This window comes from Nannospalax galili, unplaced genomic scaffold (assembly GCF_000622305.1).
Source record: "Nannospalax galili isolate Female #2095 unplaced genomic scaffold, S.galili_v1.0 scaffold14, whole genome shotgun sequence".
Lineage (NCBI taxonomy): Eukaryota > Metazoa > Chordata > Mammalia > Rodentia > Spalacidae > Nannospalax > Nannospalax galili.
In genome coordinates, this window is record NW_008336953.1 from 5,798,022 (window position 1) to 5,819,614 (window position 21,593).

General features: G+C 40.9%; 1 protein-coding gene across 9 annotated transcripts in view; it reads right to left on the reverse strand.

Annotated features, from left to right (window-relative positions):
* Positions 1–21,593, reverse strand: part of Abi1 (abl interactor 1) — a 91,502-nt gene that overhangs the window by 58,597 nt on the left and 11,312 nt on the right. For all 9 annotated transcript variants that reach the window (XM_029562929.1, XM_029562928.1, XM_017797818.2 and 6 more), the window contains exon 2: positions 987–1,154. In XM_029562929.1, coding sequence (XP_029418789.1) covers positions 987–1,154 — 168 coding nt within the window. The remainder of the gene's footprint in view (positions 1–986; positions 1,155–21,593) is intronic.

The following is a 21,593-nucleotide window of genomic DNA, read 5'->3' on the forward strand; positions in this document are numbered from 1 at the left end:
CACAAAAAAAGTTGTTTTTCTATAAAAGGAAATGGAAAACTTTAATAGTCAAAGTCAAGCATGGTGTTACACATCTGTAAACTCAGCACTCAAAAGGCTAAGGCAGTTGGGGAGCACAGTTCAAAATCCACCAAGGCTACAGTGAAACTGTCTCAAAACAGAATAAAAGAAAAACCCAGGCTTATTGAACTCAAAACTGAAAGTGATCATGACTAAAACCAATCAGTAAAGGGAAAATCAGGAATCCGTATTTCCAGATTGTCTATAATAACTGTATATAACTGTATATCCACCTGAAGGCATTAGGATTACATGTTACAGCAAAATGTAACAATCCTCATGTGTTTCATGGCAACATTTATATAAAAGGACAGCACATTCATTTATGCTACATAATGCTTGATAATGGCAATAACTGCTACTGGCCTGTGTGTTTATTATACACTACTTTAAAATTTATTTATTTTTATTTTATTTCTATGTGTTTCACCCCATGTATGTGCACCACGTGTGTGCAGTGCCCATGGATCCACAACAGAATGTCAGATTCCCAGAACTGGAGTCGTAGACAGTTGTGAATCACCATGTGTATGCTGGGACTCAAACCCAGATCCTCTGAAAAAACATCAAGAACTCTTAACCACTAAGCCATCTCTCCAATTCCATACAACACTTTTAAATCACTGTATCAAAGTAGAATACTTCCATTTAGAAACAAAAGAAAATTATGAAAAACTGTTATGCTATGCCAACAGCCTCATACACCCTGCACTTCCTACTCTTAAGTGATCATCCAAATGGTGGATGGATTTCTATACCATCCAGGTTTGTGTAGGTGCTCTCCAGCATGTACACACCACAACAAAATCTCTGAATGACAGATTTCTTTGCATGCATCCTCATAATTAAGCAATGGATGACTATACTTAAGACACATGCTGCCATTTGATTAAGCATGAACCTAAAAGATTTTTATAAGCTATTACCTGTGAGATATGATTGATGGAAGATTCCATTCTCCGAAGCTGAGAGGCCTGGATGTCCAGCAGCTGGAGAACATTGTTGGCCAATGCATTTATTTGATAAGCAACACTAGCTAGAGATTGGGTTGTGTACGCTTTGGTCTCTTCCAGAGCTTTTCTCTTGTCTGTAGCCTGAAATAAGAAAAAAACTACTTATTTAGCACTTATTAAACAAACATTCCATAGAAAGACAAAGTTCCTTTTTTTATCATTTAAAAAAGCCCAATTTAAGTCAGCAAGATAGCCCAGCAGGAACAAATGATTGCTGCAAAAGCCTGGTTACCTGAGTTGGATGCCCAGAACCAACGTAAAGTGTAAAGAAAGAACCATCTCCACAAAGTTCTCCTCTGACCCCCATGTACACACTGTGGCACTGTACCCACACACTACAAGCTAAATAAATTGGGGGGGGTCCCAATATTTTTAAACCCTTTGGGACCAATCTAATCTGAGTCTTAGGATACTGGATTAAGGATTAAATTTACAGATAATTTATTGTTTTTAATACTGACATTGTAATTCTGCTGTATTTCTAAATTCATTTGTTAACTTTAGTAATTTTTTTTGTTGATTACTTAAGATAGCATGATTGTTTAAATTATCTGTGAACCAAAACAATTTTACTTTTTCTTTTCAAATCTGTATGTCCTGTTTCTTTTCCTTTTGTAGTAGCTAGGAACCCAAGTACAATGTTGAAGAGTAGCAGCTGCTCCCACTATTAGAAGGAAGTCTTTTAGCATTAAAATGCAGAATCTGAGCAGGGCGTGGTGCTGCAGGCCTTTATTCCCAGCATTTGAGAGTCAGAGGCAGGAGATCTCTGTGAGATAGAGACAAGCCTGGTCTACATAGTGAGTTCTAGGTCAGCTGGGGCTACTGGGAGATCCTGTCTCAAAAAGACACCCCCCCCCAAAAAAAATAACAAAAAGCAAAAAAATCCCACAGAATGTAGATTAGGAATGTTGCTCAGTGGAGTGCTTGCTAGGAAATCTGCAAATGTACATTATAAAATGTACATTTTTCATAGGCCTTCCTATTCTTAGTTTATTTACAAAGCTAGGTGGACTTAATCATGAATAAGATAGTTATTTTCATTCATCCAATATATTTTAGAATTTCATCCACCTATTTCTTAGTTTTCAATATTCAGGATGCATACATTTTTCCCCCACAAGAGATGGAGAAAATGCTTAGCTTTGGGCTAACATTTTCCCTTTCCTCCAAAGCATAAATTTCCATTTTATTTTCCAGCTTTCTTTATATCAAGAATCAAGTAATTAAGCATAGTCAATGAAATGTTAGTACAAAAGACTTGACTTCTAAGCCTAGACATAAAAACCTATTTATGTTCTGATCCAATAGAGTAAAAATGCACTCTTACCCAAAAATAGTCGTGCTTAATCAAAACCAGCATTTTACAGTGCTTCCATTTTAAAACTTTAAAGTAATTAAATTTAAATATTCATTGGGGCAAGAGAGGCTAGGACTGGTAGCTTGGTTATCAGAATGCTTCCCTGGCATACACAAAACCCTGGCTTCAATCCCTAGCACCACAGAGATTAAAATTAAAATTTACCAGCTAGGAGTGGTGGTGCACACCTGTAATCCTAACACTAAGGAGGATCCGAAGCTCAAGATAATGCACCGTTACATAGAGTCTGAAGCCAACCCAGGCTACAGAAGACCCTATTCCCCCAGTCCTCCCCCCAACATTTTTTTCCTCTTGCCATATTTCAAGTGCTCAACAGCCACATGTGGATTATAGTAACCTTATTGAAGAATGCCATTTTAGTCACAGTTAATTTCCATTCATAAAGACTATAAATTTGAATGGCAAATTTACACAAAAGTTATTGCTACCACTTAATTTAAGTTTGTTGTGGTTTAAGGGCTGGAGAGATAGCTCAGCAGTTAAGAGCACTGACTGCTCTTGCAGATGACCTGGGTTTGATTCTCAGAACCCACATGGTGGCTACAAACTGTCCTTAACTCCAGTTCCAGGGGAATCCAAAGCCCTCTTCTGACCGCAGCATTGCACAACACGGGTGTACTCACATACATGCAGGCAATACACCCATACACATAAAATAAAAATAATATTTTTTTTAAGTTTGTAGTTTAGTAGGTAAGAATCAACCAACAACCTTAGTATGTTCCAAGGAGCACACAAATTTCACAGACTACTAGACAACTAATCAAGTACCCAAGGGATTAGACTGGCATCATTTGTAGCAGACTTCCCTGCTGGGCAGGAAGCTTTAGCCTCAGTTGGGGAACTGCCTCCATTGGACTGGCCTGTGGCCATGTCTATGGGGTATTTTCTTGATTGTTGAGTGATATGGGAGGGTCCAGCCACCCCTGGGCAGGTGGTACTGTACTGTATAAGAAAGCAGGTTGAACAGACCAGGAGAGCAAGCCAGTAAGCAGAGTTCCTCCATGTTCTGTGCTTCAGCTCCTGCCACCAGGTTCCAGCTCCGAGTTCTTACCTTAGGCTCCCTCAGTCATAAACTGTTACTAGGGAGAGAGATGTAAGATAAAATAAACCCTTTCCTCCCCAAGTTGGTATTGGTCAAGAGTGTTTTGTCACAGCAATTGAAAAGAAAGCAGAATATCTGTTAACTGCTCTAGGAGTTGATGTGATATGAAACCCATTTCACCCATTCTTACATCAGAGAAAAAAGACACTTAAAATGGAATCAAACATCTACAGCTTTAATAGAAAAGTTACTTGTTTTAAATAGTCACTCTTTAAATAAGAAATGCAATGATGTACTTAAACAGGAAATTCCTTAGACAACTGAACTTTATGAACATCTCTAACATGAAACTTACACCTCCTTATCTACCTGCAGAAATCAAACTTTTACTAAGTTGGGTAGATTAGGATCTGCTGGCAGGAGTAGAGAACTTTTTAAAGTAATATCTACTTCTCTGAAGTCCTTTTCTGTCCCTCATGGCTTCTTCAAAGGAAAAGTCATCTCTTTACTGTCAGAAATAAAAATTGCTGGCTATAAGCAATCTCAATCTCTCTCCCTCCCCCTTTCCTTTACCTTCCTCCCTCTATAACCAATCTCTCTCTCATGTATACATTTATTTTACCTTCCTTTCCTCTTCCTTACTCTCTCAACCTCCACCTACTGCTACAGGTACATGGTCTCTCTTTTTATTATATGGCAACACCTAAGCCCCCAAAAGAGAAAGAAAACATCCTTGCTTTGACTATGTGTAAAAAGTAACACAAGCCAGGGGTGACAATACACAAATAAAATTCAAGCATTTGGGAGGTGACAGCAGGAAGATTATCAAGTTCAAGGCCAGCCCAGACAACACAGTGAGACCCTGTCTCACAAATGGGAAAAAAAAGACACGTGTATGTGATAAATATGTGAGCACAGGTGCACATGTGTGGTATCAAAGGAGTAAAGACTAGGAAAATTTCAAAACTGATGAAATACAGCACATAAGATGCCTTCTCATTTTGAGAGTCTTTTCTTAAAAAAGCATATAAAGCCAGGTATAGAGGCGCACATCTTTAATCTCAGCACTCAGGAGGCAGAGGCAGGCAAATCTGAGTTCAAGACTAACCTGGTCCACAAAGCAAGTTCCAGGCCAGCGAGTACTACATAGTGAGACCCTGTCTCAAAGACTGTTAAAACTAGTTGGAAGGACTTAAAAACTCAAATGAGGGGGCTAGAGAAATATATCAGTGTTTAAGAGCACTTTCTGCTCTTCCAGTTCAGTTCCCTGCACCCATCCTGGGCACTCACAACCACCTGTAACTCCAACTATCCCCAGAAGGGATCAATTTCCCTCTTCCACATCTCCAAGGTCACAAACATACATGTGGCAAACATTCACCTCGCTCTCTCTCTCTCTCTCTCTCACTAAATAAATAAAATTTTTTTTTAATTTCATGTATCAGTGAGTACCTGTAAGAGGCAGTTTTGTATTTGTACGTATACACATGTATGTGTGCACATGTTATATGTGTGAAATAGGCATTAATCTTCCCCTTCTACCTGGGACAGAATCCCTTTGTTGTTTGTGTCCCACTTACACCAGGCTAGCTCTTCCCTGACACCCCTAATGAACTTCGGGAGGTTCTCCTGTCTCCACCTGCACTGGGATTACAGACACACTCTGCATTCAGAGTTCTACATGGATTCTGGGGATTCACACGCAGGTCCTTCACTCTAGCCCAGCAAGTACTTTTACCCACTAAGGCATCTCCCTAGACCAAGAGGAAGAGTTTTAAATCAACTACAGAAAAAGAAGCATCTACTTTGTTAAAGACCAAAAGCTTGGTTGTTTGAGACCTGTAAAACACTCCAAGAAAAATTCAAAATTGCTTTGTAAAGAAGGTGAAAGGATTGGCAGAAAGGAGTGCACAGGCCAAATACTGGTAAACTACTGACCAAAAAACTTACTGAACCCTTGGGAGTCATGAGGATTAATGCCTAACTACCATGGAAAGGATCTAATTTTCAACAACACAATTCCTATTCCAATAAAAGTGAAAACTAAAAAATGTTTTAGTCTTCCCAGGTTACAGCAAGTATCTAGCAAAAATGAGTGTTTTTGCTAATAAACAAATCAAGTTGAGACCTCTCCTAATAAGCCTTAACACAAACCCTCCCTACTACTTCCCACTTAAGTACCACTAAGAGGTCTAGTTCTTTCATTCAAAGCAACATTGAGAGGAAGTCTGCCTGTTGAGTCAGTTTTGATGGACAGGAATGGGATGCTATCTGACAGGACTTCTGGTTTGTGAAAGCTAGTGCTCTGCTTGTGCATTCCAAAGAATTTACCTAATAATCACAAAGACATAGCTCACACACAGAGGGCAATAAATGCCTATTAAAGACCCTAAAGATTGGCCTAAGATAACTAGGCTCTGAACCTCAGCAATCCAAACTCCACCATCATGGAAGTTCTAAGCAGTCAGTCCTCTGCAGAAGGCTAGTATGAGTTGCACTTCTTTCCAGGAGCTTTGTTCAGTCAGTTAAAAAAAAAAAAAAGGACACAATTTGGAGGTAGGGATGGAGACAAGACAGAGTTCAACAAACACAAAGTGTAAATGAAAAGAACTCTAGAGGTTAATGAGCCTGAGTAGCAGCAGGGTTAACAGAGAATGTAATAATAGAAAGCTGGGAAAACCCCCAGAAACTTGAGAGCATACTAAGAAATTTGGACTTTACCCTGAGGGTAGTGGAGAAACACTGAGATTTCAGGAAGTATCACTCCTTTTAAGCTTTAGAAAGATCATTTCAGCTGCAGTTTTACAAGTTAAATTAGGTCAATGCAAAGAGAATGTAAAAATGGAGATGGTCTACTGCAACATGTATTTTTTTTATTTTATGGGGATGACTATTGCCTGCATGTTTAAGTGCACCCATGTCCTGCAATGCTATGAAAGTCAGAAGAGGGTATCAGATTCCCCTGGAACTGGAGTGCTGGGAATCAAACCCAGGTCCTCTGCAAGAGCAGTCAGTGCTCTTAAGGGCTGAGCCATCTCTCCAGCCCCTATGTGACATTTTTTTAAATATTTTATTATTTTTATTTTATGTGTATGAGTGTATTGCTGTATGTCATGCAATGCCTGTGGAAGTCAGAAGAGGGCATCGGATCCCCAGAAGAGGGCTTCGGATTCCCCTGGAACTGGAGTTAAGGACGGTTCGTAGCCGCCATGTGGGTGCTGGGAATCAAACCCAGGTCCTCTACAAGAACAGTCAGTGTTCTTAATTGCTGAGCCATCTCTCTAGCCCTTATGTGACATTTTTTTAAAGACAACTTTATATTATATATTCCCTTTAGTCTAACAGTAAAATCAAAATTTGGATGGTTTTAAGTAAAGGAACACGTCTCAGCTGGGCATGCTGATGCATGCCCTTAATCCCAGCACTCTGGAGGCAGAGGCAGGCAGATCTCTGAGTTCAAGGCCAGCTTGGTCTACATAGGGAGTTCCACGCTAGCTGGGGCTACAGGGAGACCCTGTCTCAAAAGGAACAAAAAAAGGAATGTGTCTCCAAAGGCCACAGTCTTCCAAGAGTGAACGAAATATGACAGTAAAACTAGTAAGTTTGTATATCACATGAATTCAGCTCACTAGCAGAGAAAGTAAGAGTGACAACACTTAACTTTCTCAGATCTGAGAATGGGTTTGATCCATAAAATGACTGTTCTATACAGGGGAATGGAAGAAACAGAAATTAAGCACACACTTTTCTAAGTTATTCCCCCTAAATTGATAAATTCATACCTTTAATCCATACCATAATCAAAGTTATCTAGCTAGGAAGTTGCTTAAGCAATGTATTTCTTCACAAGCTACAGTGGTAATTAGCAATGTCACAATCAAGCCAGGCATGGCAGCACATGCCTTTAATCCCAACACTCAGGAGGCAGAGGCAGGTAGACCTCTATGAGATCAAGGCCAGTCTCCTGTACATAGTGAGTTTCAGACCAGCTGGGGCTACAGGGAGACCCTGTCTCAAAAGATCCAAAACAAAAAATGTCACAATTAGTACCACTCTTAAATGACTAGAGAAAAACAAGGTACTTCTGCTTTAAACAAGACTTAGGTCCTATAAATACTAGCAAAAGTACTTTATCCTTCTATTTCCTCACAAACCAGCATATAATACAGTCTCACATAATCAGTCTTGGCTAACTCCAGCTTTGTAATTAATTCAATAATTTTTTCAAACCAAAAATCATGACAATACCTAACTTATCCATCAGATTAATCTTATCCATCTTAATCTGCTTTATTAAAAACAGAATTATAAGATTGTAAGAATTAGCCAACTTTACTGTGATCAAATAAATTTTAATTTTTTTTATGCGTATGAGTGCTTTGCCTGCATGTGTGTAAGTGCACTAGTACATGCAAAGCCCACATAGGCCAGAAGAGGATGTTGGATCCCTTGGAGCTGGAGTTACAGACAGTTGTGATCTGTCATGTGGATGCTGGGAACGAAACCTGGGTCCTCTGGAAGAGTAGCCAGTGCTCCTAACCACATAGCCATTTCTCCAACCCCTCAAATGAATTTCATAACTACTGTGAAAAGAATCTGAAGCATGGAGAAGATGAACATTCTGTTCAGATATGTACATTATAAAGCAGAGCAAGAGGGACTAGAGAGATGGCTCAGTGGTTAAGAACACTGGCTGCTCTTGCAGAGGACCCAGGTTCAGTTCCCAGCACCCACACGGCAGATCACAACCATCTGTAACTCCAGTTCTTGGGGATCTGATATCCTCTTCTGACCTCCATGGGCACTGCACAACTCAGCGGCACGTAAGTGCAGACAAAACACTCATACAACATAAAAAATAAATATTTTGCTGGGCATGGTGGCACACACCTTTAATCCCAGCGCTCAGGAGGCAGAGGCAGGCAGATCTCTGTGAGCTCAAGGCTAGCCTGGTCTACATAGTGAGTTCCAGGACAGCTGGGGCTACAGGGAGACCCTGTCTCAAAAAGACCATTAATTAATTAATGAATTAATTAATTAATTTAATGTTTTTTAAAGTCTACATTTATTATGCATATTCTGTATACAACATAGTTGTGTTGGTAGTTAAACTAGTTACAAAAAGTAACTTCTTAAAAATATCGAAAATATAATTCTAAAAGTAATGTTTAAGTAAATGAAGAATAGTATGTACTTTTTTAAAGTCTGAACAATCTAAAGAGAACATAAACATATACAACTTATTCTTCTTGATAGGATTAGAAGGGGTCCAAAGAAGCATTTAAAATCCCCGTTTTCCTAACAATTAACAATGAGAAACAGATGTTTACAAATCTGTTTTGTATGTTATCTTAAATGATAAAGGAGGTTTGTGGATAGTAAGAAGGGAGAGCCAGATAGCTGCTTGCCGAGTGTGTATTTAAAAAGCATTTTCATTGGCTCACTTAAAAATAAATATTTTTTTAAAATAATAAAAAGTAATGTAGAACCCTGAGACCCTCTTCATTCACCCACTACCCCCCAATCCCTCCAGACCCCCACTAATTGCTCTTTTAGCTTCTGTAAAATGCTTGGCTGCTGCTTTAGACATGCCTAGACATACCCTGTCAACCCTGACTCCTGCCTGCTATACCCCTCCTTCCAGGAAACTATATATTAACCAAGTCCGAGCATAAAAACTGCCCTATAAGGTAAAATCAGAGACTCCTGGCCCCCCAGGTTAACAGTCAGCACATTCCACAGCCCCGAGAATAGCACCTACCAATAAGAAACTTCCATGACTGCAACTCCTCGCCCCACAGATAACAGTCAGCACATTCCACAGCCCTGAGAATAGCACCTACCAATAAGAAACTTCCAGGGCTACATCTTATACATCCAATCGGTTTAAAATTATGTTGGCGCGCGCGGGCTCCTCGAACCAACCAAAATGTATCTTCGGTATCTCCCCCTCCCCCTTTGTCTAAAACCTATAAAAGGCTCCACTCTCCCTTACTCTGGGCTCTCAGCATGGATCTGTTGAGTTGGTGAGGTCTGAGAGCCCGAGCTTAAGCCCAAATAAACCATAAACCTTTGCTTTTGCATTTTGGTGTGTTGGATCCTCGGTGGTCTTTTTGGGGTCCAGTGGATGAGGTACAACAGTAAAATAAATAGAGGAAGAGAACAGTGGTTGTTCTTGCAGAAGACCCAGGTTCAAATCCCAGCACCCACATGGCAACTAACAACTGTCCGAAACTCCAGTTCCAGGGGATCCAACAGCATCTTCTGTCCTCCACAGGCATTGCACGACACGGGTGCACTTACCTACATACAAGCAATACACGCATACACATAAAATAAAAATAAATTATTTTTAAAAAATAGAGGAAGAGCTTCTTTCTTACATGGTGGCATATACCTCTAATCCTAGTACCTGGGAAACTAAGCCGGGGGCGGGGGGGCACTGCAAGTTCAAAACCAGCCTGGATTACAGTGAGTATGATGCCAGCCTGAACTAAACAGCAAAACTCTGCCTCACAAAAAAACAAAAAGAGGGCCTGGGAGAGGCTCAGGAGGTAAAAGCACCTGCCACCAAGCATGAAGAGCCAAGTTTAATCCCTGGGAAGCCAGAGAAAACTGACTCCCACAAGTTGTCTTCTGACCTCCAAATGTGTCATGGCATCCATGCCAACACACCCCAAAATAAAATGTAGTTAAATTAAAAGAGGGGCTGGAGAGATGGCTCAGTGGATCAGAGCACTGACTGCTCTTGCAGAGGACCCAGGTTCGATTCCTAGCACCCACATGGTGGCTACAAACCGTGCTTAACTCCAGTTCCAGGGGAATCCGGTGCCCTCCTCTGACCTCCGAGGCATTGCACAATATGGGTGCACTTATATACATGTAGGCAATACACTCATACATGTAAAATAAAAATAGTTTTTTTTAATTTAAAAAATTTTTAAAAGAATCTCTCCCCGACAAAAAAAGAGAACAAGAAGAGAAAAAAGTTTCACTAGTAAATTATCATGGGCCAGAAAGGTCTCAGTGGGTATAGGTGTTTGCTGCCAAGACTGACCAGAGTTCAAGCCTCAGAACCCACATGGCAGGAGAGAACCAACTCATGCAAGTTGTCCTCTGACTTCCACATGTGTACTGTAGCACTCATGCAGAGAAAGACAGACACAGACACAGACACAGACACACATACACACACGCACACTCCACAAATAAATTTTTAAAAAAATAATAAAAATAAATGGTCACATACTGAATCTCAAGCAAATAGGTAATCACTTAGAAATCTATGTAAAGAAATAAGGGAATAGGCCTGGGTGTGGTGGCACACATCTTTAATCCCAGCACTCGGGATACAGAGGTGGATCTCTGTGAGGCCAGCCTGGTCTACATAGTGAGTTCCAGGACAGCTGGGGCTACAGGGAGACCCTGTCTCAAAGAGACCAAAAAAAAAAAAAAAAAAAAAAAAAAAAAAAAAAGGTAATACAATAAAATTAAAAAGAAAGCCTTTCACTCAAGTATGGTTCTAATCCATCATCAACCACTATATTAAGACACAAACTAAAGTTCCCAGAAAGCTGCTCCACAGAGATGACTGGCTGATTAAAGCTTCAAAGACTATGATGAAAAGATTGGAATGCTGCAGGTCTAGGGCCTAATTGCAAATTATCTTGGGCTTCTTTAGCAGCCTTAATAGCCATTCATTGCCCATCTGTGTCTGATTTAACATCCTTGTGAGAATAACATGAGAATATCCACCATCACAGTGCTCTTAGTCTCAAAGGATCATAAGCCAGAAACTTCATCAAATGCTGCAGCAACTAGGTCTTTAGAAGAAACTAATGTTTTCCTCACAGAAGCTATATCTCACAGGAAAGTGCTCTCACTCTCCCAGGACTGGATTAGCTTCTCTAAAAGCAAACTGCTATAATCAGACATGGCTTCCTTAGCTTGCTCTGTTGCTCCCTCTCTTCCAATGTCATCTTACCACCAAAGCCCTCTACCATGCTGAGATATCCGAAGACCCTTGGGAAAGGTCCAACCATATGGGCCCACTCCACCTTGAACTTAAAGCCTCTAAAACTGTAAGTTAAATAAATCTTTTTTGTTGCTGTCTTTTGTTAAACATGGTTTTTCACTCTGTAACTCTGGCTGGCCTGGAATTCCCTATGTAGATCAGGCTGGCCATGATCTAATAGAGATCTCCCAGCCTCTGTCTCCCAAGTGCTCATCAATCTTTTATACTCAGTGTAAAATGACAGATCTCTCACAGTGGTCTTCCCTCATGATGCTGAGTAACTTTTTATATGCTTCTTGGTCATTTTCAGGTCTACCACAGGGAAATGTGTATTCAAATCATTTGCTCACTTTTTAAATCATGTTAGTTTGTGCAACTGGGTTTTATGAGCTCTTTATAAACTTTGGATATTAACTATCAGATAAATGGCTTACAAATACACTTTGTCACGTCAGAAGCTGCCATTTCACTTTGTTCATTGTTTTTTTCTCTGTGCAGACGCTTTTTAGTTTGACATTAGTTCCATTAAATTTATTCACTGTTTATGTGGCCTGGGATTTTTGTATGGTTAAAAAAATGGCTCAGAGGGCACTTGCCACATGAGCAACCTGAGTCTGATCTCCAGAACCCACATAAAAGTGGAAGAGAACTAGCCAGGCATGGTAGCACATGCCTTTAGTCCCAGCACTTGGGAGGTACTCTGTAAGTTCAAGGCCAGCCTGGTCTACATAGCAAGTTCCAGGTCAGCTGGGGCTACAGGGAGACCCCATCTCAAAAATACCAGAAAAAAAAAGTGGAAGAGAAGCAACTCCACAAGTTATCCTCTGATCACACATGCAGTATGGTGCGCGAGCGCACGCACACTCACATCTGAAATGTTTTAAATTTTCAAATAATTAATAAGCCTAGTGTAGTGGTACACACCTTTAATCTCAGCACTCAGGAGGCAGAGGCAAGAGGATCTCTGTGAGATTGAGGTCAGCTTGGTCTCCATAGTGAATTCAAGGCCAGCTGGGGCTACAGGGAGACCCTATCTCAACCCCCAACCCCCTAAATTAAATAAACCCTCTAGATGAACATCAGCATCACCTGATACATTTTCAAAACAATGCCTAGTTGGGCATGGTTTGCACATACCTGTAGTCCCAGATACTCAGGAGACTGAGACAGGAAGACTGCTTCACCCCAGGAGGCTAGCCTGGACAACACAGAGAAAGCCTGTCTCTTTTCTGGCACTGCCTTTAATCCCAGCACCTGGGAGGCAGAGGCAGGCAGATCTTTGTGAATTTGAGACCATCCTGGTCTACAAAGCAAATTCCAGGCCAGGCAGGGCTACATAGTGAGACCCTGTCTCAAAAAATAAATAAAAACTGTGGACTAGTTTTCTACAGCTTAGTGACAGAAGCTCAGATATGGTTTGGTTTTTTGTCTTTTTGAGACAGGGTCTCCCTGTAGCCCCAGCTGTCCTGGAACTCACTATGTAGACCACGCTGGCCTTGAACTCACAGAGATCTGCCTGCCTCTGCCTCCCGAGTGTTGGGACTAAAGGCGCGCACCACTGCACCGGCTCAGATATGTTTTTGACTCAGACTTTATCACTTCCACTACCCTCCCTTAAAAAGATCTCAGAAACATGCCTTGCAACATGCTCCTGTTCCTACTACCTACATCTGTTGCCTCTCAAACAGACATTCCTTTTTCCTCAACTTTTAAATTCAAGATTCAGCTAAACTTGTTGAGATAGCTCCCTCTCCAAATGATGTACCTATGTTCCTTAGAATTCTCTCTGAAAGTTCCTTTCAAGGGGGAAGGAGTGCTTTCAATCTATGAGGAAGTCATATATATTTTGAAATTATTTGTATATAAAAATGCCAGGAATCTATAAGACAGAAGATCATAATTAACATTAAAAGAAAAAGCCTGTAGCTTAACCTCATGCCACAACAGTATACAGCAGAGATCTTGGAGTCCCTTTTCTCTTCCTCCCCTCTCCCCACTCTGCCCACACAGTCAGCTAACAGTCAAGCCTTATTCCTATTCTTCAACCCACTGTTCTGCCAATCAATCCCACTGTGGAGGAGTAAAAGCTGAAAAGTGTCAAGAACCAACTGTGTACTAATGGCTGAAAAAGAGGGAGTCTTATAGATTCACTCCTAGGCCTGTAAATCACCTTCTGTAGGTATACTAGTGTTCTGATCAAAGAATGGATATAGGTAAAGGAGCCACCTTTGAGCTTGCTCTGTTTTTGTTTGGTTTGGGGGGATTTTTTGTGGGGAGAGGGTTGTTTTTAAACAAAATCCTGCTATATAGTCCAGGCTGGCCTGAACTCTCAATCCTCCTGCCACAGAATCCTTAGTGCTGCGTATACAAGCATGTACTACCATGCCTAGCCATCTCTGTGCTTTCTCTACAAACCAACTTTCTTTTTTCACAGAACTACATAATACAAACATCATAATACAACATCATAATAGCAAAGAGATCCTTCCCTAAGTAGGCAATTAGGAACTAATTTAATCTCCCTCCAATCATTTCAGTTCAACATGTCCTAACAGTATCGAATACTCTCTAGAAAAGGACAGGGAGTCATCTTATCATGACCACGCCAGGCTTCCACTGCTTCTTAGACTATCACCTCTAAACCTGCCTCCTCCCAATCACGTTCAGATTCTTCCAATGTGTAATTCAAGCTTTCTCCTATCTTGTTCTCCACCCTAAGTGTTAACTTTTGGTTTTAGTTCGGGGGTATTGGATCACTCTGTAGCCCAGGCTATAAGATGCTATTAGCCCAAGTCAGTGTTTTTGAACTTTCAGAAATCCTCCTGCTTCAGCTTCTTGAGTACTGAGATTATAGGCATGAATCTTCACACCACTGTGACTGGCAAAAGTAATCTTATTTTAGTTTTGCTTTGCTTTTTATATCATTATGTGAGGGGGGTGGGGTGCCCACATGAGTGCAGGTGCCAATGGAGGCCAGGAGAGGATGTAGGATCCCCTGGAACTAGACTTACAGGTGGCTGTGAACTGACTTGTGTAGGTACTAGGAACCAAACTCAGGTCCTCTGCAAAGGCAGTACACATACTCTTAATCACTGAGTCATTTCTCTCACCTCTTCTGATTTTGAGACAGGATCTCTTGTGACCAAGGCTATCTTTGAACTCCTGGACCTTCTCAAGTGCTGGGATTAATGTCATTACATTGCATAAAACTTTCAGTCCCAGTTGGGGCTGGAGAGATGGCTCAGTGATTAATAGCACTGGCTGCTCTTGCAGAAGACCTGGGTTCAGCACCCATACAGTGCAAACAACCATCCAAAACTCCAATTCCAGGGGATCCGACACTCTCTTCTGACCTCCACAGGCATTACATGGCACAGGTACACTTACATACATGCAGGCCATACACTCATACACATAAAATAAAAATTTAAAGAACAAAACAAAACCTTTCGGTGTCTTCTCATGAGCCTCAGAGAAAAAAAGACCAAAATCGCCACTACAGCTCCTAAGGCCTTGCTTGCTATGGTTCCTACTACCTCCTCACTGCTCCTAAGGCCTTGCTTACTGTGGTTCCTACTACCTCCTCACTGCTCACTCTCTGCATTTTGTTCGCTGAACAGTATACAGGTTTGTCAACTGTTAAAAATCGTTCTGCTCTCACTGACTGACCATTGGCCTATTTCCAGGCTATTGCCTTCCCCTTCCCCTAGCTCTCTTGACTAGCACTCACTTTTCAGATCTCAACCCTACATTACTTCCTTGCCACATCAAGCTAAGTGGAAAACCTTGTCAAGTCTGCATGTGCTTTCACTAGATAATTTATTGTGCTTCATCATTTATGTGATTAGTGGCCAAGACAGATGAAAATCATTTGAGGAGAGTGATTACATCTTCTTGACAAAACCACATAAGATGTTGCTGAGCTAGACATGGTGGTGCACAACTTTAATTCCACCTACTCAGGGGCCTGAGGACAAGGATCACCTGAGAGCATCTCCAATAAAATAAAATAAATTAAAAAAGCATGGTGGCACCCCAACACACACCTGATCTAACACTAGGGAGGCAGAAGGATCAGGATCTTCAAGGCCAGCCTTGACTACGTAAGGGGAGGCAAGATGGATCAGTGGGCAAAAGGTCTTGCTACCAAGTCTGGTGACCCGAGTTTGATCCCCAGAATCACATGGTGGAGAGAACTGACTCTTTCAAGTTGTCCTCTGACCATGTTCCATGTGCACACCATGTCACATGTGTACACACAAAATACTTTTTAAAAAGCTGATGAACAACTTAACAGGTAACATTCTGTAAAGCACATTACATGTTACATATATATTTCATTTGACTAGGCATTTCTTTTGGAACTCCTGTGATTCCAACTTGTGATCCTATAAAATTTTTCCAGTTTTCTTTGGTATCTTTATGGCATTCTATGAATATTCAAGAATGAGAACATCGGGCTGGAGAGATGGCTCAGCGGTTAAAAACACTGGCTGTTCTTGCAGAAGACCTGGGTTCAAATCCCAGCACCAATGGCAACTACCAACTGTCCCTAACTCTGGTTCCAGGGCGTTCAGCAGCCTCTTCTGTCCCCCTCAGGCATTGCACAACACAGGTGCACTTACCTACATGCAGGCAGTACACTCATACACATAAATTATTTTAAAAATATATTTGTGTCAATAAGCCATCAGATATTACTTCAAATAAACATTTTAAACTTTTTCAATTTTAATTATTAATGCAATAAACATCTTAATTGCAGAAACAATCTCTACTGAAAAACATACACCATGTAAACCTGTAAGTCACAAACTCTTCTCACAAATACAAATAGTATCAAATACCCTCTAGAAAAGGACAGGGAGTCATCCTATCATGACCAACCCCAGGGTTTAGATCTTAAGCATCATAATCATATGATCACCTTGCATATATATAATGCAAATACATCCTTTTATAGCAAATAAAAGGATTAAAGGCAATTACAGTATAAGTAATTCATAAAATAAAGACTAGACCAAATTTATAATCTGTCTATGCAGTTCATTTAAACTTTTTCTTTGTTTTTTAAGACAGAATCTCATGCAGTCCAGGCTGCCCTCAAACTTATTACACAGCCAAGGCTGTCATTAAATTCCTAAACCTCCTGCCTCTACCTCTGAAGTGCATGAGCCACACTGGGCCTTTTCTTTTAAATTTTAGATAAGGTCTCTCTGTGTAGTCCAACCTGACCTGACGCTCATGATTCTATTGTCCTGTCTCCACATTCTGAGAGCAGGTGTGCCAGATATGCACCACCATGGCTACTTCATGTAAACCTTTAAAGAATATAGTATGCCAGCCACTAGGCAAGCACGGACAATAAAGTATAAAGAAGATGAACCTGTTCCTGCTTCCCTGGATCTAACAGTATCACAAGTGAAGTAAGAACAGAGAACAAGGATTCTAAGGAAGCATTTAGCTGGGTATAAACAGGAAGGAGGTCTCTAAGGAAATAACCTCCTTTTGCTGTCACCTCCTAGCTCTAGATCAACCTCACAAACTCACCACTACTCCTATCATTATTCTTAGTGGTATGAATATACATTCAGATAATCCAAAACCCTTGCCTGTCACTTGACTTCCTTAACTCCAATAACTGTTGCTGTATCACAGTCAAAAACTCCCATAGATATTACACCACTTCCAGAAACTACACTTCAAAAATCACATATTCTGGGGCCAGAGAGATGGGCAATGGTTAAGAGTACTGGCAACCTGGGGAGGAAAGAGTTCATTTGGCTTACACTTTCAGATCACAGTCCATCACTGAGGAGAAGTCAGGGCAGGGACTCAAGCAGGAGGCATGAACCATGGAGGAAAGCTGCTTACTGGCTTGCTCTCTGGCTCACATTCAGCTTCTATTTCTTATACAGCCAAAGCCTACTTTTCTAGGGATTGTGCTGCCCACAGTTGGCTGAGCCCTCCTACATCAATGGGCAATCAAGAAAATGCGCAGATATGCCCACAAGCCAATCTTCAATTGAGGCTCACACTGTGCAGATATGTCAAGTTGACAAACAAGATTCCTCAAAAAGTATCCAAGTACCAATTAAGTTGAATGAAGCCAAACAAGGTGGCATGCATCTGCAATTCTAGGACATGTAGGGAGACCCTGTCTCAAAAAAAAAAAAAAAAAAAAAAAAAAAAAAAAAAAAAAAAAAAACGTTTAAAAATGATGTGCTAGGCAAGGGAAAGGGTAGGAATAACGAAGATCTACTAAAAGTATAAAATGCACAGCAGATTCCAAAGAGTACCAAAAGAAAGAATGTAAAATACTACAATAATGAATAAATCAAAACTGGGCCTGGTGGTACACATCTGTAATCCAAGCACTTGGGGGGCAGTGGCAGAAGGATCCAAAATTCAAGAACAGCCTCAGCTACACAGCACAACATGACACCGTCACAAAAACATAGAAAAGAAAAATAATTCAGACACTGGAAACGTAGCTCAAACCACAGAGCACTTACTTAGCATGCACAAGCCCCTAGTTATAGTCCTAGCACCACAAAAGTAAACAAAGCAAATTACATTGACTGCTTATTCAAATAATATTTGAGATGTACTAGATTAAGTAAAACACTAAAATTGTTAGTCTTCTTGTGTGTTAATGTGGCTACTAGAAAATTTTTAACTATATTATATATAGTTATAGCTCACATATTTTTATTAGCCAGCATTCTGAAATGCTGGCCTCCAACTCCTGACTTTTCTGTAACTACAGCACAGTCAATGGCAGATGTGCTTGGTTGTCTAATCAGTATTTCAGTCTGCATACCCAAAACAGACCTCTTCCTAGCCACCCCCGTGCAACCCACCCCCACCAACCATCTGCTATTATCCAGCCACATGCTTAAGGAAGAGTGGTACTTTAAGTAGGTGTCATCTTGGATTCCTTTCTTTCAGACCACATGCAACCCACCAACATACTCTTTCAGCCACATCTCAGAAACACCCACTGATCTAACCTCCCATTACCACACCTTCCACTGGTGGCAGATCACATTCTCGTCTCCTCTTCAATCTGCTTCCCACCCAGTAGCCTAATCCTTTAAAATAGGGGGCTGAAAAAATGGTTGAATGGTTAAGAGTACTGACTGCTCATGCAAAGGACCCAGGATGATTCCCAGCACCCACATGGAAGCTAACCACCATCCACAACTCCATTTCCAAGGGATCCAGAGCCCTCTTCTGGCCTCCGAAGGCACTTAGGTCATTGGACTTGGTAGCAAGTACATTTACCCACCATCTTGCTAGCCCAAACTGCTATTTTAAAAGTATCAAAGCAGGGGGCTGGAGAGATGGCTCAGCGGTTAAGAGCACTGACTGCTCTTGCACAGGACCCAGGTTCAATTCCCAGCACCCACATGGCGGAACTTTCCTTAACTCCAGTTCCAGGGGAATCTGAAGCCCTCTTCTGACCTCCAAGGCATTGCATGACAAGGGTGCACTCACATACATGCAGGCAATATACTCGTACACATAAAATAAAAAATAAAAATAATAAAGTAAAAATAATAGTATCAAAGACTGGCAGAGGACCTGGGTTCAGCTCCCAGCACTCACATGGCAGCTAACAACTGTCTGCAACTCCAGTTCCAAGGACTCCAGCGCCCTCTTCTGGCCTCTACAGTCACTGCATGACAATGGTGTACTTAATATACCCGCAGGCAAAAGTCATACATGCAAAATAAAAATAAATCAAAAAAAAATTAATCACCACAGTAGTACAAAGAGGAGCTCAGCAAACAGAATAACGGGTCAGAGGAAGATCTGTGGAAATAAGAGGATAACTGGAAAGCTCCAACAGCTATCTAGTCAACAGCTAATGCTCTGCAAAGCCAGGCATGATATTACATACTTGTAATCCCAGCACTTGGGAAGCAACAGAAAGGTCAGGTGTTCAAGATCATCCTCAGCTACATAGCAAGTTCAAGGTCAGCCTGAGCTACAGTAGACTGTCTCTTAAGTTTACAAAGAAAAAAAGCTGTCTGGAATATCCTATAGATAGCTTAAGACAACTATGCAAAGACTTTAGTGGATTGCCCCTGCTCCTGATGGCATAGCCCCAGCCAGGACTGTTTGAAATAGTTTGGATGAGAGTTTGTCTACCACAAGCCTTGCTGAACTCTATGATGGTCCTGCAACTATTTCTACGTTAGCCAGAGGGGGAGCACTGGTGGTAGTACTGCAGAGATTGGTGCTAAGAGGCCAGGCTATATTGGCCTAAAACACAAGCCTCAATGACTGTGACTGGTTCTAAGAGGTAAAGCTGTGACTAGCCCAAACAAAGGGCTATGATTGGTCCAAACATCCCTTCTCTGGCAGCAAAAACAAGATGCTTTCTTTCTAAATGATTCACTTAGTGAGTCAGCTGGGAGACACTATCCTGTGTTGCCTCGCCTGATGTTGAAGCATTATGTTCAATAAGACTTCTCAAATAAATAAATATATATATATATATATAAATATAGATATACATTTTTTTTCTTTTAAAGCTAGGTATAGTGGTTCACACCTACAATCCTAGCATTCAGGAAGTAAAGACAGGCGGATTGCCATGAGTTTCGGGCCAGCCTGGGCCCCACAGTGAGACCCCATCTCAAAAATATTATACAAAATATAACATGAGTTATTTTTAAAAGAATCAATAAGGGACATCAATATGACTTGGCAGGTTAAAATGCCTGCAGTGTAGCCTGACAACCTGAAACAAGTTCAATTCCCAAAACCAAATCTCAAAAGCTGTCCTCTTGATCTCCACACCATGCACTGTGTGGTACCTGCACACCACACACACACACACACACACACACACACACACTGATAATAGACAAAATAAGAAGACTCAACAGGACCTGCCCTAGATGAATCAATGGTAGCATGGGAGAGGAGTAAGTAAGGACAATGCAGATGTGAAGGAGGATGCACAGCTGCCTGGCATGGTGGTGCCCATCTATAATTCCAGAGCATGGAAGGTAAAGGCAGGAGGATTAGGAGTCCTAGGTCATCTTCAACTACATAACAAGTTATCGGCAATATAAGAGAAAAAAGGAAGAGAAAGAAGGGAGAAAGGAAAGGAAGGATGGAGAGGAAAGGTGCCAAGTTAGTTGTTTGAGGGTCATTGGGGGTGGGGTTTGGCATTTGTTTGAATCTGCATCACTTTGTAGCCTAGGCTGGGCATGAACTCATGGCACGCCTCCTACCTCAGCTTCCTGAGTGCTAGGATTACAGGCATGAGCCACCACAACAGGACCTCAGAGTACACTTAATAACAAAACACACTAATCACATTAATTGCCTTCCTTAAGATTCTTTATTTTGCTTTCAAATCCTCTACAAACATTAATTCACTCCAACTATTTCTGAAAAATTTTACTATCAGAATTAAAATCAGTACAGCCAACATTATGTGTATCTATTTGCATCAACAGAATAGTATCACTAAAAATTTCAAAGTCTGCTTTCAAAGAAATATACATACACTGTCACATTATCAAGTCAGCTATCTCTTTTTAAATTAAAACTCAGTAATTGCTATTTTTCTTATTATCTTTTCAATTATGTACTTTAAAATAAAAATCCTAGCAAGGAACAGTGGCACACGCATGTAATTCTGACACCCGGAAGGCTGAGTTATGAGTCTGAGGTCAGCCTGGGCTACACAGAGTTCAGGACAGCTCAAATTACACAGTAGGATTCTGGATCAAGAGGGGAAAAAAAATCCTTAATTTTCTAGCATGTTAGCTTGTAAAATAAAGAGTTTAACCATTTAGCTTGAGATTTTATTATTTATTTTATTTTATTTATTATTTTTAAAAATTTTATGTGTACGCGTGTATTGCCTGCATATAGGTAAGTGCACCCATGTCATGCAATGCCTGCAGAGGTCAGAAGAGGCTGTCAGATCCCCTGGGACTGGAGTTACCAGACAGTTGTTAGCTGCCATGTGGGTGTTAGGATTCAAATCCGGGTCTTCTGCAAGAACAACCAGTGTTCTTAACCACTGAGCCATATCTCCAGCCCCGAGATTTTATT